The 26,882-nt window shown below is 40.4% G+C and overlaps 1 protein-coding gene across 1 annotated transcript; it reads left to right on the plus strand.

Moving 5' to 3' along the window:
- The first annotated feature begins 743 nt into the window (after positions 1-743).
- On the plus strand, positions 744-26,882 carry mmp11a (matrix metallopeptidase 11a). Its single transcript, XM_084728235.1, has 8 exons — positions 744-1,002; positions 14,427-14,653; positions 18,417-18,560; positions 21,046-21,179; positions 22,431-22,672; positions 24,114-24,318; positions 25,167-25,427; positions 25,922-26,882. Exons 1-8 carry the CDS (start codon positions 889-891, stop codon positions 26,029-26,031), a joined length of 1,437 nt encoding a protein of 478 aa, XP_084584361.1. The 5' UTR covers positions 744-888; the 3' UTR covers positions 26,032-26,882.

The raw sequence follows: 26,882 nt of genomic DNA on the forward strand, positions 1-26,882 counted from the left end.
GAAAATTCAGTTTGACATCAGCTTTTCAACAAATGATTCAACATATGTCATGCATTCAGCTTTTAAGCCACCAGTGCAGTTTAGAGTCAGTTTTTCAACAGCCAACATTCAAATTTCAGAAATTGCACTCTCTAGTTTTTACATAAGTTCATGCTTTGTTTGGGGGATATCTTTGTTTTTGTTTTTTAAAAATAATTCTGCATAGTATGCCTTTAAGAGAATAATAAAATATAAAAATAAAAACAGGCATGGTCATTTTTTTCTAGGGGAGTCGTGACTGTATCCCAACAAAAATCACTTCCCTTCAGTTCACAGGTGTACACACGGTCAGCTGGTCTTGACCTTAACTGATTTCCTCATGAAAAGGATTTAAATAGAGTTGTAGTGTGTTTTGCAGTAGGTTGGTTAGGACTTTTGTGTCCTTGTAATACTCTTATAATAATCCTATAATATTCCCTATAGGTATGGAGTGTGACTGCATGTGCCTTTGCTGTGGCACAGTGTTTACGGTGTTTAATGTAGGATATTGTGCACGTTTATTGCTTCCATCCTAAAAGTTAACATTGGGTTTCTTGGTCTTTGTAAAAAATCAAAAACCACAGGTGGGAGAAAAACGCAAAGCCGTCATCATCTGGTTTGAGTTGACGGGCATGCAGCAGAGAAAGGGTTAAGAGTCACATGGTAGCGGGTGGTATTATCAGCCCAAGGCTGTAAAAAAAAAACAGAGTGTATGTGGAGGAAAAAAAACTAAAGGAGAACAAAGAAATCAGAGTCTATTTAAAGAGAAGTCGCCCCGGACCCTGCAGCCGTGTGACTCCCGGCATTGCGCACCGCACACAGCTGCGCCAAACCCAGCCTGCCTGTGCACCATCACGGCTCCCGACGGCGATGAGGATGCGGACTTCTTCTCTGGTCGTGTGCTGCTGCGTCTTTGCACTGCAATGCTTCCAGAGCACGCTTTGTCTTCCAGTGCGGGGATCCAGCAGGTACAAAGTGGCACCGGTGAGTAACAGGACGTTTTTTTCCCCTCATTTACTTGTTGCAAATTCGAAACAAAAAGAGAAAGAAAAAAACTCTGCAGAAGTTTGGAAAGTTTGTGATGTTTTAGCGCAGAATGAGTCAGTTCCGTTTAACTTTTTGCACAAATTGAAAAATGATTTATTCTTTTGCATTTGGAGAGATCTGCAGTGTTGACTTTCTTTATTCTTTCTCCTGCGACAAGTGACTCCCCCACCCCCTAAACACACACATGCACACACTCATGCTGAATAGTTTGCAGTCCTTGTGCAGACTTTGGGGAGGAATTAGTCGCTTTTTTCCATAATAAATACTAATCACCTGACTGATTGAACAATCACATTCAGGTTGAATTAAAGCTACACTTTTCTGCAGCAACTACCTTCACACATGAACATGATTTCCTCGGAATCATCAGGACCATCAGGACACTTATGTTGTAATTAAGGAAATGGCTATTTTACGCAGCGCACAGGAGCTGACCTGTCACTGTAATTAGCCCTGGAGCTGCTCTTGCTTTGAAATTACTATCATCACTATTTATTTTTTGTCTGCTCAGCAGCACTGGAAGCAGTCATGACTTTACAGCCAAAAACCTGACGTGTTCTCCTCTCCTCCATGCATGCAGAGTGACAGCAGATTGTTTTGGTTTCCCTTAGTGCAGCAGCCAGGTCTGATCTCTGGGGAGGAGAGAGAAAAACTTAAGGTTGCTGAGTTCCCCTGTCTGCAGGGCAGGAAGCAGTAATAGCAGGTCTTAAAGGCATTTTGTCAACAACACCATAAAAGAGAGGGGTCCTCCATATGGACCCGTCATGACGGCGTCAGTGGCACGCGTTACACTTGTGCAAATGCTGTCACGGTCAGGAGTTTTGGTGGCTTCTCTAACTGATTTTCATATGGTTTCATGTAATTTTATTTGTTCATAAACCAGCCTTTGGTCTACTGCTGTTTACTACACCTGACTACATGCTGGAACACTTGAGTTTTTCTTCTATATACTATGTTCTACTGTTTTTATTTTGGATTGCAGTATATTAACCAGTCTTAATTTGTGTTTTCCTTGTTTACATCCTTAAGCTGGTTTAGTGATCCATGCCTTTTCACAGGAATGTCCTGTTTATGGGTACACAGAAAATAAATAATTAATCAAAACAAATGGCTCAGATAAGACTTTACATGGAAGAATGCAGTAAATAGAGAGAAGAGTCCTGAATTTCCAAAGAAGGATTTTAGTGTTTTTGTTTTTAGGTCAGCTGATCTTTATGATAAATATCGTTTGGTCTGTTCCAGAACAATCAGACAATCATAGTCCGTGCAGTTTGGAGGAACACTGATGTAAGATTACAATTTTCTGACAAGAGTGACTATTTACAGAGAAATAAACACCACAGTGTCGGTACATCTTTCAGTCAGGAAAGAACCAGTCTTATCATAAGCAGTGGTGAATGTTGTTCTTTTCTCAAGGAAAGAATCTTAAAGAAGATCAAACAATTACCTGAAGGTCTTATAGTTTGGAGGCTAATGGAACAAGTTCACATTGTTTATTCAAGAGACAGCTTCATGGTTTTGACTCCTGTCCTCTTTGTTGAGCGCTTTATAATCCAATTGAGGAAGGTTATATTTTAAAGTGGATGGTACAACACAGCTAATAGGTTGATGGCTTTCTGCATTACACATGTTGATGTGAAAAGATTCACATGGATTCCAAGTCCAAAGAAATAAATTAACACTATTAATTTTCACTATTTTAAATGCTGGTGTGATCACACCTGCACATTATCAGAACAGTTACGGACCGACCATGGGTCCTTCGGTTACGAAAATGATTATTGGGCTGGACTGCATGACTGTATGAAGATGGAAGACATGGCAGCCTCCCAAATGAGAAACCAAAACATTTTGACCGTCCCCTTGTGGCTGGCTGCAGTTACAAATCCTGTCCCCTCCATGTTAGCAGAGGATGCATGGGCCAAACTAAAACATGGAAGTGCATCCCAAATAAATTTGTCACAGAGATGGTTTCTATAAACAAGTCATGAAAAATGCCGAGCTGTGATCGGTCAGGACCCACTCTTTCAGCCAAGGCAAGAATTTATGACTCTGAGTCCCAAACTGTGAATGGCAAGATAAATTTGAGGAGTCACAAGATGATTAACAGAGGAGGAAAGGCGTAAAAGCATATACATGATGCAGAAAGTTTTGCAGACTTTCCTCTGATCTTTGTTTGACTTGTAAATGACTGGATCATTTTATTTCTTTAGGACTAAAAATGTCCAAAATAAAAAGAAGGAGGAAAAAAAAATCATCAAGACAGATGTTGACATAACAATTTGTTAACATGCTTTGTGATTTTGTGCTTCATTTGCGTTGATTCATTAATATTCACACTATGTCTTTGCATACTTGTAATATTTCTCCACAGTGCAATTCACAGTATCTGCAGTCAGGCCATTGTAGTGCTAAGACATGTCTTTGGGGACGGTGTGATTTCTGTTGAAAATCAGGTTTCTACACATGAAAAATGACTCTCCTCTAGCAACACATTATCAGAACGCTGTTGCACCTGTGGTGACAACTTTGTTATGTCTGCTGGTCATTTCACAGGAAAGTCTAATCTGTAGCTTTGTCAATTTGTTCTCGTGTTGTTGACAAAGGAGTGAGTGATTACACAGGCCTGGACAGGCCTCAGTGTCTGTGGCATTCGGGGCAGCAGGATTCACAAAATGCCTGTTTTCTCTCAGTGAAGAGGAGGGGCTTACAGCTAACTGTTTGGAGATTGGACTTGTCAATAAAACCCGGGTTCTTGGGTTTTCCTTTCTGTTTTGCCCCATCATGTCTATGTCTTCCGGCGAAGCGATTGGTCGGGGAACCGTGAGAGCAAAGGTGACATCAGAGCTGGCCTGGGTTCCCATCGAGTAGATCTAGGTCACAGCTGCACAGGACTATGAATGGCTGATGAGACACAACAGGGGGGGATGCAGTTAAAATGCACATGCATCCCTCCTTCATAAAGTTAATCAGTTGCTTTTGTTAGTTGGCAAGCGGAGCCCTCAGCCTCATTCTGAATCCTTTACTAACAAGGTGAGAGGAGGGGCGGCATCAAACCTCCGTATGATTTTTAAATGTTTACAGCTCAGGTGATTCTGCTGACTGAATGAACCCTGTCAGGACAGGGTGAGTTTGACAGGATGGTGTTGGTTCTTGAATTTATTAAAGTGCACATCACTGAGTTTGTGGCATACAGTTTACACCTTGATTAATTTCACATGGTGTGTCTCCATCTTTTGATCTAAACAAAGACAGAAACTGGAGAAGTTAGCAGATACAATGTCTGATTTTCTTCTTTGTCCATGGCAAGAATGGGGAGCCTTGAAAGAAAAAAAACTATCTTCACTGTAAACCTGACAGAACTGACAGAATTGGTAGTAGATTGGATCAAGCCAGCTGTTGCTAGCAATTTTGTATAAACAGGTGTCTCTGTGAATATGCAAAATTTGTAGGCAAGGGACAAAGTGCAATACCAGAGCCCACAGGCTATGGTCAGATGATGCTTCACCTTTTTACTAACTTTAAAAAAAAATGTATCTGCATTTATATGCAGATACATTTACAGAGAAAAGCCTCCAATTCTATTCTTGTATCCAGAGTTGTTAAACTGGACTGTAACTGGTGCACAGAAGAGGAAGTCTTGGCCCGGATATCTGCTATTCTGATATCTGGCTACACTGGAATCTCTGAAACATTGTCTTTTACCTCCAGAAGCTAAATCATTATCAGATGATAGCCCATGGGTTTCCAGATTGATAGCTAGCGACCTAGCAACCTACCCCTACACTTAAATTGGCTAATTTTGTGAAAGTTGCCATGAAGTCAAAATTACTGTTTTTATTACATATATATTGATCTATATGCCACCTGTACACCAGTGGCCCAACAATGACAAAACAGTCATTATGTAGATATTCTCTGGTATGTTAATGATATCATATTTTTTTCATATTTTGTCTTTTCCTGCCAAATGATTTAGAACAGTTGATGACACATTTTGCACTCAGAGACGTCGCTAAAGTTTCGTCCAACGAAACACTTTCTGCCTCATTACGAAGTTGAGCGTGGAAGGCAGATATATCTGCTTATAGCCTCATTGTACAAAAGCACAGACAGTGCTATTGGCAGTACAATGACCCCATTTTATCTACAGAGGGCATGGGTCATCTTATATGGTGTCCACCCTGCTGCACCACCACCAAACAGTAACCCTGAATGGACACACCAAACACTGGCTATAAATTGGCACTTTCACGTTTCTGTGAGAATTGCAGGCCCTGTAATTTCTCCTGCATGGAATGGGAGAGTGAGACGAGGTGTTCGCAGTAATACTGTGGTTTTAATCACCCTGATTTCCCCAGAAAAACTGGGCTGAACATTGAAGCCATGATGTCCTGACTTCACCTCTGACTTTTTGACTCAAGCCATATCACTCCTCTCAAAAGCAGCCAACTTGGTTCATATCTACCAGATAAAGACCAAATAACATCTTTAAAGCAATGATGCCAACGAAGAAAAGATAAAGGCATCATGATCTGCCTGGTAACCATTACTCTCCCGGGGACGTGCTCTCATTAATAATCCCAATCAACAATAAAACTCACTCATCATCCTGCAGCCAGACGGACAATCTGCAAGTCTGAGGTCCCAGCGGAAAGGTTTTTTGTGCCAGCAGAGATAAGAGGTTTAAGCCGACAGCCCACATGGTTTATATCACCTTCCACTGCCGGGTGTTTCTGATTTTCAGATGATATGCAAGATTAGAGGAGTAAGAGGGACGATAACGAGGAATTTGTTGATGAAAAATTGAGCATCCCCCCCTTCTATCTGGTACTATAAATCCCCTCTCACTGTAAGCAATCCTTTGTCTGTTTTTTCAATGAGAGCACACCCTTCAAATTGAAATCTTATCTGTCCTCTCACGTAAACACTCACTTATGACTTACTTCCTACCATCCGGATTCACTCTTTTTAGGTTTCGTTTGCACAGTTAGATATCTTGGTGATGAAAGAGCTTCTGACTGTACCAGGCGCTTCTTGTTTTTCTGCTATAACACTGATTCTTGTTAGACACATCGGCACCTGTAGCCTCTTGAAATTAATCAATAAACAAGTATGAATTTTGCTGTAAATGTAAATGCACCCTCAGATCCTTTTTTACATCATCAGTCTTTTTTATCAACTATTGCCATCTGCTTTTTGATGAACCCACTTTCCCTCTACTTTTCTGCTTCTGCTATAGACTTCCTCCTGCCCTTATTCAAAACACATGTTGTGTGGATGCAATGCATTGTTATTACAAATTGGTCTCTTGGTCAATTTGCAATGTTTTTCCCCACAGAATTATTAACTTGTTTTTTACAGACTGGATCCAACACTTGATTATTATTATTTTGACACTTTGCCTGACATTCTCTTAATGATTGATGCTTTTTACCAAACTCAGTAGGTGATTTGTTTATTTTTAGCAGAGGGTGGACCTGTTTCATGTCGTTTGAACCCACAACTAGTGAACTGACTTGTGAATAACTCTTAGTTTTATATACATATTCTTAAATAACAGTACTTCAGTAACAGATTCAGGGCCAAAGATTCTAACTCACACAAATCTCAGTCAGATAAAGGTTCAATGAACCAGGCAGACAAGACATATTCATAACATATTCAACTAAACAACCTCTCTGCCACTGCACTCTGGCCACAATTTTGTTCTATAACGATCTATATCATGCTGTGATTAAAAAGGCTTTACACTGGGTCTGTTGATGTGAAATGTTCAAGAGGATTCAAGTAAAACCCAGCCATGATCAGACAGCAGCGATCATGATGCAAGTTGTTGTATGTGCCATGCTGTTTCAATCAGCAGGGAATGAATAACAGAAAACCTGGATGTAGGAGTAGGATGGTTTATATGTGTCATGGCCGGGGCGTGAGAGAAAGCCACAACTTACGTTAGGTAAGACACAAACTTCTGTTTTAACAACCCAAATGTGGACAGGTCTGGTTTGGTTCTGGGCAGCACATTCCAGGGTCTTTTTGAAATACTTAACTGTACTGTGCTTAACTACTTGAGTACAGGATTTGAGTTGATCGCTTTTAAGGGATTAAATTAAGGGTCTTTCTTCCTTAAGTGGTGTGGTTGAAAGATGACTTGACATTGGACTCAGTCAACAGCTTCTCAGTTAAAGCGCCAGTGAAAATGTCCTGACTGTTTTCTGACTCCCTGCACGTTCTTGGTCATGTCAAACTGAAACACAGTGACCTGGTGGGGGTGACGGTGGTGGGTTTGTTGTTAGACTGGAGACGCTCTATAGACGCACCGTGTACAGACATGTTTCACTGAATACCGCTGTCAGATCCCCTGCACCGCAGATCTTGTCATCACTGTAACCAGAAGCTAGATATGTCCATACTTGTAATGGGACCCCCCCCCCCCCCCCTCACCCCACAAACTCCCTCACATGTTTCCAGCATGAAGAAGCATCCATGATGCCTTTGGGAGTTTCGTGTCTCATCACCGACTTCTTGCACTGTCAGCAGAAAGTGACAGACTAATTGTCCCGAGGGGATTGTTTTTTTTCCTTTCTCAGACGTCGTCACAAAGTTTCCTGACAGAACTGCTATTGTCTGCTCTAAAATTACACGTGAACATGCAAGCAAGGCAACAAACCTCCGCTTAAGGCTGAGTCACTGACATGGGATCACCTGAAGAGCACCCAAGTTCAAAAACAAACCTGAACCCTTTAGCTTTCCAATTGAAACCCCTGCTAAGCTTGTTCCAGTTAGGTTCTGTTCCACTGGCTTTGAATTGTTTGTTTCATTGGCTTTGCAGAAAAGCACACACGGTGCTGAACCTTTCTATATTGTCAAATAAATAAGAATCTACGACTATTCTCTCCATCAAATCTGAGCGATAAAATGTCATTCCACAAAGCACTGTGTTGGCCAATAAAATACAAATGCATTGCAGGAATAACTCCTTGTAAAGTGATTCAGCTGTTGCAGATCTTAAATAATTTTGGGAAATATGTTTATTCGCTTCCTTGACAAGAATAAGATGAGAATATTGATACAGTTCTGCTGCCTGTGTGCTAAGTATGAACAACAGACACTCCACAAAATTATTGATCCCAAGCAAGAAATAGTCCAGTCTAAAACAGCAGATTTTGTTACCTTCAGACATAAAGTAACAAAAAGCCCTTGGGATATTCTATACTATATTCTATAACTGAATGGATCCTTCTAAAAATGATTGTGTGTGTATACAAAACCCTCTTCCTCTGTGCCACAGAGCTCCATCGTTGCCCAAAAACTATTAAAACTACATCAGTGAGCCACACTGTTGCACTGGGTGACAAGTTCGTTCATTACCATGAACACACACTGCAGTTAAAGCTTCTGGGATTTTTACACTACATTCAGTAATGTTTTTAGAATCTTTTGGTGTTTTATTGTTGTTTGTAAAAACAAAAGAGTTGACGTGAGCTCAACTTGATCGAAAAAGGAAAAAAAAAAGTTTGGGAACCGAGATATTTTGCGTTAATTGATAGAGGCTGCTCAATAGAACAAGAATACCTGCAAGATATTCTAGATCAAGCTAATGCTCTTGTTTGGGTTTTGACCTTGAACTTTGTAAAACCTGTTGAGAATCAGGCACATTTAGGGTTTTACTCGGCTGGTGGGTCAGACAGGTCAAACAATCCATTTGACACACAAGCGGGGGGGGGTTAAGTCCGTTAACCACACGTTTTAGGTCTTTTTTCATTTCCCTCTTTGAAATGACAGAGGGGGCTCCCCGCGCACCCACCACTTAGAGTAAGCCGAAATTTTACGACCCTGAAAACTGACACTCCCTTCGCCTCACCTCACTGATTGGGATCAGGCAGCGGGCAGCTTCAGTCTAAACTGTCTCGTTTGGGGACAGAGGTCGGCTTGTGACCAGGTGATTTACAGTTCAAGTCCCAGTCCTCAACAAAGACCACAGCTGTGTGCAGAACACTGTCCTCACCAGCGAAACAACAGCATCAGTCCTTTGTTCAAATACCTACAATGATCTGTGTTTGCATTACCCTGACAACGACCACTGGTGGATTACCAGCCAGGCAAAGCCAGTAACTGCCCCAGGAACCCAGACCTAGAGGGGCCACAAAAGCCCCAGATCCTGCAGGTCAATTGGTTATGATAATCTGATTAATTCTGATTTTCTTTAGGGAATTTGAAGTTAAAGGCATGTCTTGTAGAGGGCCCATATGTGAAAGGTTTTAAGAGTTTTATTAATTTAGTTTACACTGTGGTCACGTTATGAGTGAGAATGACAAGGTGAATGAAGGCATCAATAAAAGATGTGATGTTAAAACAGCCAGTGTTGGTTTCTCTAACTGTGACCTTTATTGACCCTTTCTAAACCCTGCCCCCTTTTGCTCTGTACTCCAATAACAGTTGAGTAAGCTTGGTAACCAGTGGGAACTCTGTCAACTTTCTCCTTTCCTGTTTCCTGTACTTGCATCCAGTGTTTCTCACAAAAACATATAAATGCATTTCCTTCGTCATCATTTTTTTCCTTTGTAAAAAATATTCAGAAATCACCACTGCTTATATTCATGTTTGCTAAGTCAGTCTTCTGTCTTGACTTTCCTGCTGAGTTGCTACATTTCTTGGCACCACTGACTGTAAACAGTGGAATAGCATGCACTTGGGCATGAATATGATACGATAAGATAGGCTAAACTTGCCTAAACTTTATCCACACAGCGGCCAGATGACAAAATTCTACTTTGGAAGGCACTGACAAACAACCTGTTTTATCATTTAGGTTGATTTATTTGTCTGAGTACCTTAAATTATGTCAGAGATTTAAAAAGTCACAGGGCTGCAGATTTGAATTTCATACAATTATTTTCCCTAAAACAGTATGTTACTGTATGTTTTCAGGTCATCCCATTCTAGTGAACGCAATATCTCAAGAAAGCCTTCATCAAACTTGGCACAAATGACCACTTTGACTTGGACTGATTAGATTTTGGTGGTTGCGATGACTTCGCTGAACACATTTTTGGGCACAGCTCAAGATTTCATATGCTAATTATGACAAAATTGCACAAAAGTACTACACTTGCACTCTACTAAGTCACCTCTTCTAGTTGTATAATGTAAACTCTTTGTAAGGTCATGAAGGTCTCCAAATTCCTGTAAACAACTGAGGACATGACCTCAGTGTCCTTAGTGGTGGCTGCTGGCCTGTATAGGCTCACTCAGCGCCCCCCTGGGTAAACATATGTAAAAAGGGCCAACAAATAAAGACTGAATTCCATGCTAGTTATGTTTTCCACCAGCTTCTTGCAGCCTTTACATCAGGTTTCAGCCAGGTTTTACACTTTGATAAGTCTTTTGTTGTTTATCTGACATTTTTGTTGTCAGTCTCTGCTGCAGCAGGGCAGATAACAGCACACAGAGAGAAAGATCACATCAGATTCGTCTTACTAAACCTCCAGAAAAAGGGCAAAAAGAAGCTGTACAACAAGCATTTTTCAGCATTTTAGTTCATTTATAACACCACAACAAGCCAAGGACATGAGCAAAAACCTCCCTCCTAAAGTGAATGAGTACTCGGAACAACAAAATAAGCACCTAAAATCTCGTTTAAACAAAGTGAAACGCAGGAGGTGGCAGGGTAAGGGGGGGTCAGGGAGGTGTGTACTGTTTGTTCTGTGATCCAGACCCATCAGTCACCGTGTTTCTGCAGTCTGGAGCACATTCCACGAATCCTGCTGGGTTTTGTTCCCCTTAACCTACAACAACGACATGGTTTGAGTCCTGCAGAGCTGAGTGAGACAGGCTTGTTTAAACACAACAAAAACATGGTTGTGATTTTGCTCAGACAAACTCTGGCTTACTTTTAAACATTAAAGACTTGGATACCAACAGGTTTTGCATTTGCCTTGGATGTGATATATAATATATTCTGAAGGACATATGTCATTACATTAATTGGAGTATGTATAGTTGCATGTAAACAGCAACATTAGTGGAATATTCAGTTTCATTTGCCATGTGTGTAAACAGCTTGGTAGAAATATTGTCATTTTTGTAATATTTTGTGCGTGTTGTCCTGTCCTCAGCAGTGCACATCTCATGCTAGTTTGTGATGTTTCCAGTCTGGATTTGTTCTGTTGTTCCAAGAACTTGACACATACTTAAATTCCCTTAAGAAATACAGCCATTGCTGAGCTGTCTCAACCACTGTAACCACAGTTGAGATGTGTGACCTCAACAACAGTCTCTCTCTGATGCTGGTTCCCAGGAACCTAAAATTGTTCACCTGCTCTAATTTGATACCTGCAACGCATTTCAAAAAAGAGATGGGCTGATGGGAAATGGAAAACATGCTCTGGTCTTACGAATCCACATTTCAGATTGTTTTTAGAAATCATGGACATCTTGAGGAAAAGGACCAACCAGATTGTTACCAGCACAAAATTCAAAGGCCAGCATCTGTTATGGTATGGGGGTGCATTAGTGCCCATGGCATCATGGGTAACCGTCACATCTGTGAAGGCACCATTGATGCTGAAAGGTACGTGCAGGTTTTGGAGCAACATATGCTGCCATTCACACAATGTTGTTTTCACAGACGCCCTGTCATGATACAGCGAGACAATACAAAGACACATTCTGCAAGTATTACAACAGTCAAAAATGCTTTGTAGCAAAAGAGTTATGTACTAGACTGTGCTGCAGTCCAGACCTGTCTCCCATCGAAAATGTGTGGTGCATTATGAAGCTCAAAATACGACAACAAAACTTCAGCAATTACTGTCCTCAGTTCCAACATGTTGCAGGCATCAAATGCAGAATGACTGTATATTTACAAAAAACAATAAATTGAATCAGTTTGAACTTTACATGTCTTGTTTTACATCCCAACTTTTTTGGAATTGAAGTTTGTATTGTTTCTGTTTCTTTTTGTTTTCTTGTAATGAACACAAGGCTAGGAATATTGCTGATTAAAGATCAGCCGTGTGTGAAGCTAAAAATTTCGAAACATTAGAAGGGAGTGTGTGTTTAATTTGTATGCTGTTATACCATATTCTGGGTGAATACTCTTTCCTGATTGGCTGGCAGGTGTGCGTCAAAACCATTTAATGCACACATAGTTAAGCTCAAGTTTAATTATCATTAGAAATTCATCCGCTACCCAACTTGTACCCATAGCAACATTAAAGAGCACGGCAGTCAAGGCTCACACCTCTTAACTGGAGGCGAAGGAGGGAGTGAGTAAACAGCTGAGTGCTGCAGTTTGTCTAAATGAGGATGCCCTAACCAGCTCCGTGCATCAACTAACAGGCTGAGCGACGTTTCGCTTGCTTGAAAAGGCGCTCGCCCTGGCTCTGTTTCAGCAAAGTTTCATGCACCTCCAAAATGTTGTATCAGTTTAAAATCAATGTGACGTCAAACATGTTGAAAAGACTATGGTGTGATTGTTTTGCAGGAATCTGTACCAAATGAAGATGTTGTTTAAGTCTGTAGAATCTGATTTGTAGGACAGGACATCTCTGCCTTATGACGTTCATTAACTTCAAAGATTTTTGATGCACATTTTACCCCTAACAAATAGTACATGCCCTGTAATTTGAAAACTGCACAAAGCCATATTGCAATTTTGATTTCGATCAATTGTGCAGCCCTATCATTGACTATCCCTCGCTTAAAACTGTGGTTGTGCAACTTTTCAATAAAATGCAGTTAAGTAACGTAAAAGTTTAGACCTCTGAATAAATGTCACTGAATGGAGGATTATGTAAGAGAGAAGTTGTGGGAAGATTTTTAGGTTATCATGATAGAGTTAATTAGTTTAATCTAATCACAATATATTGATAGCGTCTCTTCCCACAGTTTTTTTCTGAGCAGCAGCGGAAAAGGAAATGCACATAATTTTGTTGATAGGAGGAGAACACCCAAAAATTCCCTGTAAATGTAGCACTGCAGATGTGGTTTGGTTTAGAGGCGGAGGACTGAGTCAGATGAGGAGGTGCGGATGGGATGGCTCTCCTCTGTAATTTGCTCCGTGGAAATGAGCAGAGCCATTTCCTCTGGATCTGTGGGGGTGGGGGGTATTAAGGATAATGGAACACCCTGGGACCGACTGTCTCTTAAACTGGGTTAACTACGTGGCTCGCTGACCTGATTATGAGTGTGTGCTCTGAAACAAATTCAAAATTATGTTAAATCATATCCAGTCAGCACTGAGATACACAACTTTCTCTTTGTTTTCTCCTTCTTCCATGTTTTTTTCTTGTTTTCTTCTTCCTCATCCATTTCTTTTTCATCTCCTCCCTTTTACTAATTTTTCTCTGCTTTATCACAACTTTCTTTTGACTCATATTTGTCATAATATTCAGCAGGGTTTTGTACCTCTTGGTCTTTTCTGATCTTTTGTTCATCATCTCTTCATGCTTTTCTTATTGCCCAGTCACACCAGCATTCAAACCAGTTAAATATCAATGTAAAATCATTTTATTTCAGTGGAATTGCCACTCAGTGGATTTGCTCAATAGTATGAAGTAAATCCAGACAAGTCTGGTCCATTTTGACATGCATGCACTGTTGACCTATAGAAAACCATTCTGACAGTGCTGAACTCTGTGCTGTCCAAAACGACAAAGGTTATTTCAGTGTAGCTGTGTTATATCAGACTATAGACTGCCTCAAGTTGTTTATAGACAGTTTTGAGACAGGAATCAATGGTCCATCCTGGGCTTAGCGCTGCCCAATACAATTGTGATTGGTTTAGAGAAATATGAAATGAGCATTTTTGTCTGCTGTAGCTGAATGATAACGCGTGAAGCCTTTCACTTCAAGCCTTTGGCACTGTGGAGACAAGCCTGAATATACAGGATTATTATCAGTTTGTCAGCTCAAAGACCATTTCCCCCTTATTCAATAAGTCTTTATTTAAAAAAAAAATTATGTACACTCCTGAGAACAAAATGTCAGGGGGGAGAAAACGGTCCAAAAATAGAAAGCATTGTGACAGAGGTAGCCTGTTCCTGGTTGGCTAGAGCATTAGCTCACCAGCAACAGTAGATCACAGAGCAAGCAGTACCTACGTCTCCAAGTGTTGCATGTGTGGCTGGGCTTTTATTCTTGTATCTGTCTTGCCCTTCCTCAAAAAAAGCTGTTTTTTCTCTTCCACATCTCACCTTTTACTTTCACTTTCCTCTTCCCTTTCATCTTCCCTTGAAACAAATGTTTCTCTTATTTATTTCTACTCATTGTAATACCATATTCTAGCATATTTTAATGATCCACATGTTTAATTAGTGTTCAACAAAAACCAACCTGCACTCATTCATTTGTTCCAGGTCTCTGAAAAGTTCCCCGACCTGAAGAAGAGGGGGAAGGTTCCTCACGCTCAGGATTTAGTAAAGGAGACAAGTTTGTCGACCAGCACCCCTACAACATGGAACCGTCCTCGCTGTGGCGTACCGGACTACCCTGCCCAAAAGCAGCTGCATTATCGGGGGCAACACCGCCAGAGACGCTACGTCCTGGCCGGAGGACGTTTGGAGAAGACAGACCTCACCTACAGGTACAGGCCTGCAGAGCAGCACACTTACATACTCAGATCAGTGAATGTATTGAAGAGATCAAGCTAATTTTTTACTTTTTATTTAATTCTATAAAGTGTCCCAAGTCTTTATGTGATTTGAGATTTTTTTTTATTATTATTCAGTAATGTTTTGATATTTTTGTAAAATTTCCACCAGCTGGTTTGATTAATGAGCATTTGTGCCTTCAAGTAAATTAAAAATACTTTATTCGTCCTGCAGGGGACAATTTAGGGCAACAAACAAACCAAAAAATTAAAAGACACAACGCAGTGGCCAATCCATATCTTACCAAGTGTCCACACATTATGTCACAACAGGTCACAGGTCTGCCTGCAACAGACCTGTTATTCAAATCAGCACCAGACATGAGTGGAGATTTGTTTTTGTCAACTGCTGTTTTCAAGCAGCATGATGATGTCACTCTGCAAGTAAGTCAATATTGCTATGACAGTGTTGCACAGATGTTGACAGATATGCTATGAGTTCATCCAAATCTGCACATACACATAAATCATTCACCCATAACCCACCTGAACTAATTATTTTCTCTGATGTAGAGATACATAACTGCACCTCTACTCATCCCTGTAGGTTACATCCTATTACCTTTTATGTTGTGTGCAGTAATGTCACTGCTGCAGATATAGTTAATATTTGAACTCTCCCAAGAAAAAAAAAAAACAAAGATACTCACAGAAGCTGTGCAGCTGTGCCTCATGTATAAATGTGCCCAGTGTCTGTCTTACTGGGTAGCCTCTCCCTGTTTGCCACCTACACCTCTACCGCTCTGTGTAGGCTGTATCTCCTTTTAAATTATGTTAAACAGCGCAAGCTTTCAGGTGATAGCAACTGCGCTATATGGCAGCTTGTTACCCCCAAACAGCCAAAAAAAAAAAGTTCGAGAAGTTGGTGGCGGACAAAAGAATGACTCAGTTGCAGGCAGGATCTGCTGGATTTACACACTGAATGAACTGAAGGGAAAAAAAATGTACAATGGGAGGGCCTATTATAGCACTTAGAAAATTAAGTCTTGAAATTATATTCTGAAAAACGGGTGCTGGTTTTCTTTCATCTAAGGCCTTGGCACCATCGAGTGTCTGGCAGTCCTCTGCTGGCTGCTGCCTCTCTGTCTGTGTCTCCTGGGGTCCCTTTCATTGTAGTCATTCTTTAAGGCAACACTATATTAAGACAGAGAGAAACAAGGGGGAGGCAGTGGTCTTTTAATAGCAGCAGTGACCACAGACTAATGAGATTCTGCTGGATCGGACCAATGAAACATTCACAGTGACACCTGACAAAGTGAGGTGGTTAACCAGGGCAACAACTTTACTTCTCAGTGACTTAACAAAGCCAGCGTCCTTCCTAAATGACTAAAAAATGAGTGCTGAAAGTGTGGAGCCACGCTAATGAGCCCCTGTGTTTACTTTTTGTTTAGAATAAGCTGACATTTTGAGCTTTGTGAGGCAAGTTCTGGCATGACGTGAAGTCATGCTGGGTCAGATGAGAGCAGAGTTGTTTCAGCGGCTTTTTAACGGTTGTTAATGAAACTGACAAGGAGCTCTCAGGTGTCTGCAAAATGTTAAAGGATTGAGGTTGTTATGGTGCAGTCGCAGGAGAAGAGGCTGGCTGAAAGAAGTATGCCATCAACTTTGTTTTCCAGTCATGGCTTTATTGTATTGAAGACTTTGTTCTTCACATTTTAATCTTACTCATGTTGATGCACTTTGTAAAACTTTGTCGACATGATGATATTTATATCTCTCCTGTTGTCCACAAAGAACAAAACTTATCATGAATGTATCCTACCAGCAAGTATTCTGCATGTGTATCAAAGCCTGATATATTTTTCTCCTCTGTGCCATAGAGCTCCATTGTTGTCTGTTTAGAAACACTTCAGTGAGCAGCTCTGCTGCAAAGGGTGACATTCATTCATTACTATGAACGCACACACTGTAGTTTATTTTGACTCGGTGCCACATACACCGTCCTGCTGCCCCAAATGCTTACTCAAGCACCAAAGATGGATTAATTTGCCACTGAAAATAGTCCCCAACAAATTTCCTGCTGTTTGTTAAAAACTACAGTGTCGAGCTGTTTTGGAAAATTACTGAGCTTTTTAAAAAATAAAACTTGACTAAAAATTTGTGAGGTGTTTTGAAGATTTACATCGTTAGGAGGAACCGATAGGCTTGGAGCTGAGAGATCAGACAGTGCTGACAGACAAATATAACATAATGCCTGCATTATCCTTTGACAAAACCCTGCTGTAATTACCTATGTGAGGCTCAGCAATGTGGTTCTGATGAGTCATATTCAGAAAATCTTCATCTGTAATCTACTTTAATATATCTCTGTTGCTCTTCCACAGGTTTCTTCCATTTTGCCCTGTTGAAAGGGTTTTTTTTCCCCTCATTTGAATTGAGTCTCTGAGGACAGAGGGTGTCATATGCTGTACAGATGGTGAAGCCCCTTCAGGCAAATTTATGATTTTTTATTGGGCTATATAGATAAAATAAACGTGACTTGACTTAATCTACAGGGGTATTTGTGCAAAAAGTGATAAGCTCAAAGATTTCATCCTGCAGTATGTGAACTTTGCACGGAGGAAAGTTTGTTTGTGCAAAATTTAAGGCAATCTGCAGAGATATTTGCACCTATACTTCAAATGCATGTTCAAATAGAAACTATTTTCTGTAAGTTCTTTAATGCAGATCTTTAATGCAGAGTGTGGTCTGAGTGTAAACTTACACTTTTCTCAGAAAATGCCTCTCTCCATATTGTATATACTTTATGTAAACAGGAGGGACAGTGGTTGAGATGAATATTAGTTGTATTTTTATTGCTCGTGTGCCTCTAAATTAAGACCACATTTCCCATAAACCCTGCTACTTCCTGTCTCTCTTGACCCTCCTTGCACAATGAAAGGCAAGAGCTGAAATACAGCCTTTATAACTTCTTCCAGGTAAACCAACATGCTCCAGGCGGACAGCCCCTCTTCCTATTTCGTGCCATAAAATTATACAGCACATTTTTCTCAAAATCCAAAACAGTAAATACAGCAGAGAGGCCTGAGAGAGGGAGACTGACAGCCTTCTCGGAGATGGTTTTGTTGGTCCACGGTAGCTGTAATCATATATCTGCAACTGCACTTAATTGATACAGAAAATAACTACTTTATAACTAACTAACTATATCTTTACACCAATAAACCCTGTGTAGAAGCAGACCCCACAAAGACTGGCTGATTGCTTCTCCAGTCAGCAGGATTCCTTAATAAACAAGAACTAACTGCTTTAAGTGCTCATATCCAGCTATAACAGATGAAGGTTGTTGTTGATTTAGTGCAGACTGAAATGTAAAGGTTTAGTCTCATTTTACTGCAATGGTAACTCTTTGATTTGAGGTGTAAACAATGTTAAATTTACTAGATTTACTTTATTTTCTATATGATTTATGAAGTGTTCTGTCTCCTGCTGGTAAGATAAGGAGCTTTCCCTTCTTTTTTCACCATACTGGGTGGTTTTATCAAAAAGGAAAGGGAGGAGACCACGCTGCTTTGTTTTTTGTTTTGTTTTTGTTTGCTTTGTTGAGCCAGGGGGCATCAGTAACCGCACACCTCCCCGTTGATGAGATGACTGCAGATATCAGATTAGACGGAGGCATGCAAGGCTGGTGGTCCTCGTTCTGCTACTATACATCCTGTGTGTTTGTGTGTTTGACACCTGCATTGGCGTCCCGCAGGATCGTCCGGTTTCCCTGGCAGATGGGTGAAGAAAAGGTGCGACGAGTCTTTCGGGAAGCGCTGAAAATCTGGAGTGACGTCACCCCGCTCACCTTCACCGAGATCCGCAGTGGGAACGCTGACATCCGCATCGACTTCACAAGGTGGGAGGACTGAGATGTAAAAAAAAAAAAACATCTTTAAAATATGATTAAAAGGAGGCTGAACACAATCTCATATTATTGCAAAAGCAATGTGTTTTGTGGCAAAAGAACAGAATAGTAATATTTAATTTTAGCCATGTTAGCAGCTATTTGTTCAATAATTTGGTTTTTGATGAAATGCCCACTAAACTAATGAGATTCCCATCAACTAATTAGCAAGTGTTAGCTTGCTAGCACACTGAACTAAGATGGTGAACATGAGAAACATCAACACACCAACATTATCAGTGTCAGTGTGTTGGCACGCTAAGATAAGACCATTTTGCTCAAACAACTCCTCTGTTTAATTCTACGTTTCATTCACCTTGGACACCGTAAGTCGGAGCTGGGAAAGACATCACACCTGAGTTGACTGCGTTTTAGTGCAACAAGTTGGTTGACCCTCTAGGTCAAAATACCACAGCCCATTGTTTTCTATTGAAGCCCATACACTGGTGGTATCTCGATGCACACAATACACTGTCCTGTTTTCCAGGCAGTGTTGACAAGCCGCTCTCCAGAAATCCTGCAAATTAATCTGTTCCTCAGAGCAGCTGCTGTACTCGGATGTCTTCGAGACACATCCAGTCAGTGTGTGTTGCATTATAAAGTCATTCTAGCAGCTCTGTGACTCTGCACTTCAGCCCTGCTCTGCTTTGAGCTAAATGCAAACATGCTCACTATGACAGCGCTAATATGTTGATGTTAAGCAGTGGTAATGTGCAGCACAACCGATTGCACATGGCTCACTCTGGACAAAAATGTCATCATGGTTGTGGCACTAGATTAGATGTCAGGGGATCGCCAAAGAAATTTGGATATATCATCTGGAATTCATTAACATCTGTACAAAAATTACATAGAAAGCCGTCTAACAGCTGTTGACATTATTCAATCTGGACTAAAGTTCAGAAGCTGACAGGCACAGCCTTCCCTAAAGCCATACAGCTAGACGGCCAAAAATGATGCAGAAATGTTGCTCCTAATTCGCTAAAAGACGTTAACTCATAAACAAGACTAAGGCTGCAACTAACAAGCTTCCTCGTGATTTTCTGGACTAATCATCAGTAAACATTTTGTCTACAAAATGTCAGAAAAAAGTCCTCGATGATGGCCATCACAATATTCCAGAGCCCAATATAACATCTTCAAATTGATCTGATTGACAAACAAAACAATGCAAACAATTGTTGAACAACTGATCATCGTTAGATGATTCTTAAGTTGTTGTTGAGGGTTTATTTTTCTTTTTTTTGCGTTGTAATTTTTTTCTTGGTACAATGCTGGTGTGTTGATGCCTTGATGAGTCTTTTGTTGTGGTCACAGCTCACCAGCCTCCATCCAACATTTATTTACATCACAACGTCCAATCAACATTATGAACTAAGGAAACGGTTTATGATTCTGTACCACTTCAGTCTTTAAGAACTCGTGTTTTACTGTATCAGCTGACTGAACTGATGTGCTGCTTTCTTTTTGTGGTTGAACTCAGACTCAGAGTCAAACATTTTCAGTTTATCTGTGAGTTTAGGCCGTCAGAATCAGTGCAGCTCAAATCAGATTTTGACAAAGATCTTTGTTGCATGAAGCTTTAGAGAGCAACAAAGATAGAAACAAGATATAGTAGAACAAGAAAGGACAAGCAGATACAAACTAGATATAAAACTAGAGTTTTATGAGGGATCCGTGTCATCTTGGAAATGACTCATTCTCTTTTATGTTACTGGGTTTGTTGTTCCTGAAGCGATTTCTTGTTTTTCCCCTTCTGAATCACGATTCAAGCTTTATTGTTTGTCATGTCGCAGCAGTCTTTGTTTGTATTCTGCTGCACGAATATACAGCACAATACTGTTTTGAGTTTTGACAAAAATAAAGCATCTCATTACTGCGGTGGACTTTTACAATTTACGCTGACAGACCCCACATGCTCCACACATGTTTATCTCATTATCATATAAGAAGGAAAATAAGAAATATGGTAGAGAACATGGAAAATGATGTGTGAGAAAAATATGGAATACACTTTTACTAGAGCCAAGACCCAGAAAAGGAGGAAATCTAAAGAGCTGAAAGATAAAAATGAGCTAGAGAATCTGCTTTTTACTGAAGGGCTGACACATTTTAGTTACTCAGGTTACTCAAATCATTTTTTTTTAAGCAATAATGCCAAAAATTCTTAGATTTCAGCTTCTAACATGTGAAAACTTGATGGTTTTGTTTTGGCCCTCTGTGATAACAAGCTGAATTTATTTGGGTTTCGGATTGTTGGTCAGACAAAACAAACTATTTCAGTATGTCAACTTGTTCTGCTTCATAAATTGTGCTGGGCAGACTACTGATACTTGCTGACATTGATTCACAGCTTTTTTTCTGAAAAGTTGGATTTATAAAGTTCAGTGGCATTAACATTGTTGTCCTAATGAGTGTTTGATTTACTGACCTGTAGATACTGGCATGGAGACAACCTTCCCTTCGACGGCCCGGGTGGGATTCTTGCTCATGCCTTCTTCCCCAAAACACACCGACAAGGCGACATTCACTTTGACTATGATGAATCATGGACCCTCAAAAACCACATGGGTGAGTGTTTGCCTGAGAGGATGAAGACAAAGAGATCGTTTTTTTAGTTAACAACTAGCATTTCTTTCTTTTTGACTTAATTTTCAAAACATTTTTAGAAGAAAAAGTCTGCAAAATGAATAGAATAACAGAACAGACCAGGTCACAGTAAGGATGGGTTACCTGCGTGTTAACTGTCACTTTCTCTCTTTATCTGCACTCAGTAAAAAAAAAAGCACTACATTGTCTGCAATTAGGGAAAAATGCAGAATACAGTTCAAAATTCTCTTTATCACTTACAAAACAATAAATGGATTGAAAGGTCCACTTCATTATTTTCTTTTAAACATAAAAAAACACTTTCCTGATCCAGTTTTACTTTTTTTATGTAATTTGATTACTGTCTCCTGCATGAAAAAGAAAAAGAAAAACAGATCAACATCATATCTTGTAACAAGATATTTTCATGTTATATTAAGAATTTTTCACATTATTACAACATACAGACTAATCATGTTATTACACGCAACCTTTCCTGTTGTTCTTCTTGTTGAGGGGTGGTTAATTAATTAATACCACATTAAGTTTATTATAGTTACGTATTAATAATAACATAATAACATAATAATACAGAATAAAATAAAGGCTCATATGAAGTTACATATGAAAGTACAGAAGCATGTTGCTGGCGTTGCAGCAATATGCTGCCGTACATATTCACATGCAGGTACCATTTTGTCCAACACTTAAATTTATCAATACAGAGTTTCAAAGACTGTTGTAGACTGTCTGCTACAAGTCAAAGTTTAGAGGATGTTTGTCATAAGCTAGCCTGTATGTTTTGTTGGTATATTACTTAAATAAACTATAGTAAAACTATTTTAAACCTTTAAACCCAGTGTTAATTTTATTTATTGCTACACAACTAATATTTATTTGATGCAAAAACAGTCTCAATAGTTGAGTTCATGGTCAGCTCCGGTATGAAAACTCAGATACACATATAACAGCAGGCTTCATCAGGGGATGACAGGGAAACAGATAACTAAGAGCAGACATGAGTCAGCAGACAAAGTAAGCACTCAGGTATTTTTTACGGCTTTTTGTTGACACTGTATCGTCTCAGGTAGCAAAATCCCCACCGTCTGCTACCGCAAGCAGGTCAAAGCAAACGCCTCAAATTATTTTCAGACACCATTTGATCCAGGTGTGATTTTGCATCCTCTGAGGTTTTTCTACCCCACCCCCCCCACCCCCCCCTTGCCCCTGCAGGCACAGATCTTCTCCAGGTTGCTGCCCATGAGTTCGGGCACGTTCTGGGCCTGCAGCACTCCAGAGTGCCGGGGGCCATCATGTCCGCATACTACTCCTTCACCTACCCGCTGAAGCTGAGCGAGGACGACAAGCGAGGCATCCAGTTCCTGTACGGACCTCATCCACAAGTCCTGCCCACGCCACCACCCCCGCCTCCACCTCCATCGAACCCAGAGACCAATGAGATAATCCCTGCAATTGTGAGTGGAGCTGACGCCACATTTAAAGAATCAATCATGGAGTGACGATAAGATGAAAGAATCTGACAGTTTGAATGAAAAGGGGCACAAAAGGTCAAAAATACACTGCGAGCACTGCCATCTTGTGCTGGTGACATCATATGGAGTCTGCTCAGTAGTGATCAGGCCCGTATATCCAGCTGACTAAGTTGCAAGCAGAGCTCTATAACTATATCAAATTACGGATTAAACACAAACTGATCGGAAAAATAATACTTGAAAAAACATCAGCGTGATAAGAACAACCTAAAATTACAGAAAAATGTATTTGACGTGTTCTTAGTTTGGCTCATGTGCCATCAGCTAACATGGAGGAGGCGGATTTATGATCTATACTGCAGCCCACCACCAGAGGGTGATCAAGATATCTTAGCCTTGCTTTTTGGGGGGGAGCTGTCATGTCCACTTTTTAGTTTTTAATATACATGTCAGTCGTCCACCACTTTGGTCCAAATTGACATTCATGTTCCCCACAGAATGACAACCACTGTCCATCTAGTTTAATTTGTTGCATGACTTGTTGTGATCCTCTGACTTTTCAGCCCAGCGTCACGGCAGGTTGTGAATCAGTCACAAAATATAAAATATTCATGAATATTTAAGCAAAAGTCATGGCAGTAATTTGCACCTCATTTGACATGTCTGGTGGAGGCATTTGTTGAATGAGGGAAATTAGAGAATGAGAAAAAAAAAAAAAAAAGAGTAGTTTTTGAGACAAATAGTTTGTACTTTTACTTGTAGGGGGACAGAGTGCATTTTCAGCAGTGGATTGATCTACATTTGGGGCTGTAGTGAGTATTTGGAGCTCCAGGATAGTGTATGTGGATCTGAGTCAAGAACAAAAACCGCAGTGTGCGTGTTTATGGTAATGAAGGAACATGTCACTTTGTGCAACAGTGTGGCTCATTGATGTGTTTTTGGAAAACAATGGAGCTCTATGGCACAGAAGAATAAGATATCCACAGGGGATACTTTATTTATAGGATCAATTCAGTTGAAAAGGAAAATATAGAGTACCAGACTTATCCTTAAAGAGGCAGTGGTTTCTGTGGTTATGACACACTCGAAAAGAATGAGTATCTTTGAAACTACGCCACATCATAGGAGAGTGTATTTTTGAACCATAGATGATAAACGAGGGTTAAAGACAAAACTCATCTTTTAATCCCATAAGAGTTTCGCACATGCAAGTACTGGGAAAATGATCTACTTAAGAGTATTTTCTCTTGTAAAACTTGGAACTGACCTTAAGAAGCACAAAATCCCTTTCTGTTTTATTTTGGGATCCTGACAGACAATAAAACGGGTAATTTACACTTCAACCCACTGCAATAAAAGCGACTCTTGTTAGAAACTTTATGTTAGCGTGTTAACATGAACATGTGATCTGTGTTTTTTCCAGCCCGACGCCTGTCAGACGGACTTTGATGCTGTGTCTATGATCCGAGGGGAGCTGTTCTTCTTTAAATCGGGCTACGTTTGGCGGATCAGGGACGGGCATCTGCAGAGCGGTTACCCAGCACAGGCGTCCCGTCACTGGCGGGGGATTCCCGACAACATTGACGCCGCCTTTGAAGACAAGTCAGGGAATATTTGGTTCTTTCAAGGTGGGCAGCGACGTTTGATCTGCTGTTATGTGGCTTATGGTTTCTTGTGAGCACATGATCATCGTGCACTTGAGTTTAAACAGGTGTAAACTGTTAATTAACACAGACCTGTGAAATCACTGCAGTGATGTCTTTGTGTCAAACATTTCCATAGATGTGGTTATGGTAGTAACATATGACATCACAGATTTTTAATTGCTTTTCATACAAATTCATAGAAAAAAATCATAATAGAAAGAGTATTAATTGATCTTTTTTGCAGTTTGAGGCGTCCTGCCTCCTTTATAATCGTGGTCTATGGGCAAAATGCCTGCAGCAATACAGCGGTGCAGTATCTAGGTCTTATTATACATCCACCTGTCATAAATGTAGCCATCTAGCTATGCAGGAAGATGACGTCCACATCTCCAGTCCTGCATACAAAGCTGTGATTGGATAATTATTTCCCCAAACGGAACTACAGCCGTCTAGGGAGCACATCACTAGACTTCTGGCAAGGCTAGCTGCCAGCTATCTTGGCATAACATTTTACAAGGGGAAAGCCTGGAGTTTTCTGGGGAGTGAAAGACAAGCCAGTAGACCTCTCTTTGTGAACAAACTCCAGACCAAAAACATGACTGAACCAATCTTAAGTTAAGCAACACAGCAAACATTTTTAGCTGACTCAGTTAGATAGAATGTCTCACCTGTAGAAAATGCTGCAATTAGTAAAGGAAAACATCAAAGCTGTAAGTTATTGTGTGAAGCAGCAGCAGTTGCGCTTATTTAGGCAAAGAAAAATTAATGAGAACATGAAACTTACCAACAAGAGTTGAATAACGTCCCTTGTACATCATCGCTCTCGGCAGGTGAAAACTACTGGGTGTTCGATGCTGAGAGGCAGATCAGAGGACCGGAGTCCATCAGGAGTTTGGGCCTGTCGGTGTCCGGGATCCAGGCGGCGCTGCGCTGGGGCCACGATCCAAACTTCAACACGTACTTCTTCAAGTCCGGCAGCTACTGGAGGTTCAGTCCCAGTGAGAACCGAGTTGAGTCTGTCTACCCACGCAGCATGCAGGACTGGAGCGGCATCCCCGACGATGTTGATGCTGCTTTCAGGGACATCTATGGTATGTTCAGGAAAAAGGGAGATTTATCAAGGGGATGAAGTTGAAGTTTAAAAAGTTAGCATGTTTTTGATTCTCCAAGACTTATATGTTCACAGTGAAGCTTCAGTTTTTGTTTTGCCTGCAAAAATATATCGTGATTATTTAAGTCTACCAACTGACCCCTATTAAGTCCTGCTTATTTGGCTTCGGAAGGGGGTCCTGCAGGAAAAAGTTTGGGAACCACTCAGCTAGCTTTTAACCATCTTTGAAACTAGGTTTTCAACATAGACAAGCATGGCCAAGTACAGGAAACAGAGTGAAAAGAGGTGGGACTTACAGAGAATAAATTCCACAGCAATTGCAAGATTTTTTTCAGAGAGTAAGAATGTCACAAAGTTTTTTCAACTGCAATTTATCACAAAAACTGCAAATTAAGTAATTTTGGGCCAATATGAACACCAAAAACTGCAATATTCTTAACAGTGATTATTAACACAGATTTCACTCCATTTCAGGCTATGCTCACTTTATCCGAGGACGGCAGTACTGGAAATTTGATCCAGTTGGCATGAACTCTTTGGAGGGCTACCCTCGCTACGTCAGCATGGATTTTTTTGGCTGTTGAAACGTTTGAGCCTTTAACCTGTGGAGGATCAGATTAACAGATTTTTTTATTTGACAATGAAGAGGAGTTTTTGGACAATCTCCTTTAAGTCTGGTTATGCTTTACTCCATTTATTGATACTCAGATCAATCACGCCTTCTTCTCAGGAAAACCAAGGTATGTTTCCTCAGACTTGGCACCTCCTGTGCAGCTACACTCATATTTATTTTGCACATTTGTCACCATACGGCTGAGATCTGGGCCCTGTATTAATGATGTGTGATGCTGATGTGAACTGAATCATTCTCACCTTCTGTCTTTGAGCCCGAAACTGAGATTTTCGACATGGACTGAACCAGCACAAAGTTGCTTAGCGGGTGTTTTTTGCATTTCAGCTGTTTTGTTTTTTCATCATGGTTGGACTCAGTGATCCTCAAGTGTTTCAAGAGTGACATCAAACTTAAAGCTGCAGAAGGTAAACTTATCAGTTACCTGCTTGTAGATGACGGCGAGAGTTAAAAGTTCATCTCAATCCTGTAACTTTAAACCCAAAAATCATTCAGCATGAAGGCGGTAAACAAAATTTTCAGCTACACTTTGAAGGATGTGATCACACGTGCAGTTGATTTCCTAGCCAGCTTGACTCACACTGACCATGAATCAGAGCAAGTCACAAGTCTTTTGTTGAACAGAGTTTTTGAAAAGTGTATAGAGATTGTCTGTGACACAGTTTTAACTTTTACTGAGCATTATGAACTTACATGTGCGTGTTTGTGCTCTTATCAGCTGACCGTTTCCTGCTCAGCCTTCAAATAAGTTGGGTTTCACATCTTAAAATGAATTTCTCAGGCAATTTGAACAGAATTCTCAAT

This window comes from Lutjanus erythropterus, chromosome 10 (genome assembly GCF_056507025.1).
Source record: "Lutjanus erythropterus isolate fLutEry1 chromosome 10, fLutEry1.hap2, whole genome shotgun sequence".
Lineage (NCBI taxonomy): Eukaryota > Metazoa > Chordata > Actinopteri > Lutjaniformes > Lutjanidae > Lutjanus > Lutjanus erythropterus.

Bases quoted from the DNA above. Each gene is read 5' to 3' on its own strand.
- mmp11a (XM_084728235.1), top strand. From the start codon at position 889: ATGAGGATGCGGACTTCTTCTCTGGTCGTGTGCTGCTGCGTCTTTGCA. The intron at 18,561-21,045 runs GTGGGAGGACTG...ACTGACCTGTAG, and splicing joins ATCCGCATCGACTTCACAAG to ATACTGGCATGGAGACAACC. The intron at 21,180-22,430 runs GTGAGTGTTTGC...TTGCCCCTGCAG, and splicing joins GACCCTCAAAAACCACATGG to GCACAGATCTTCTCCAGGTT.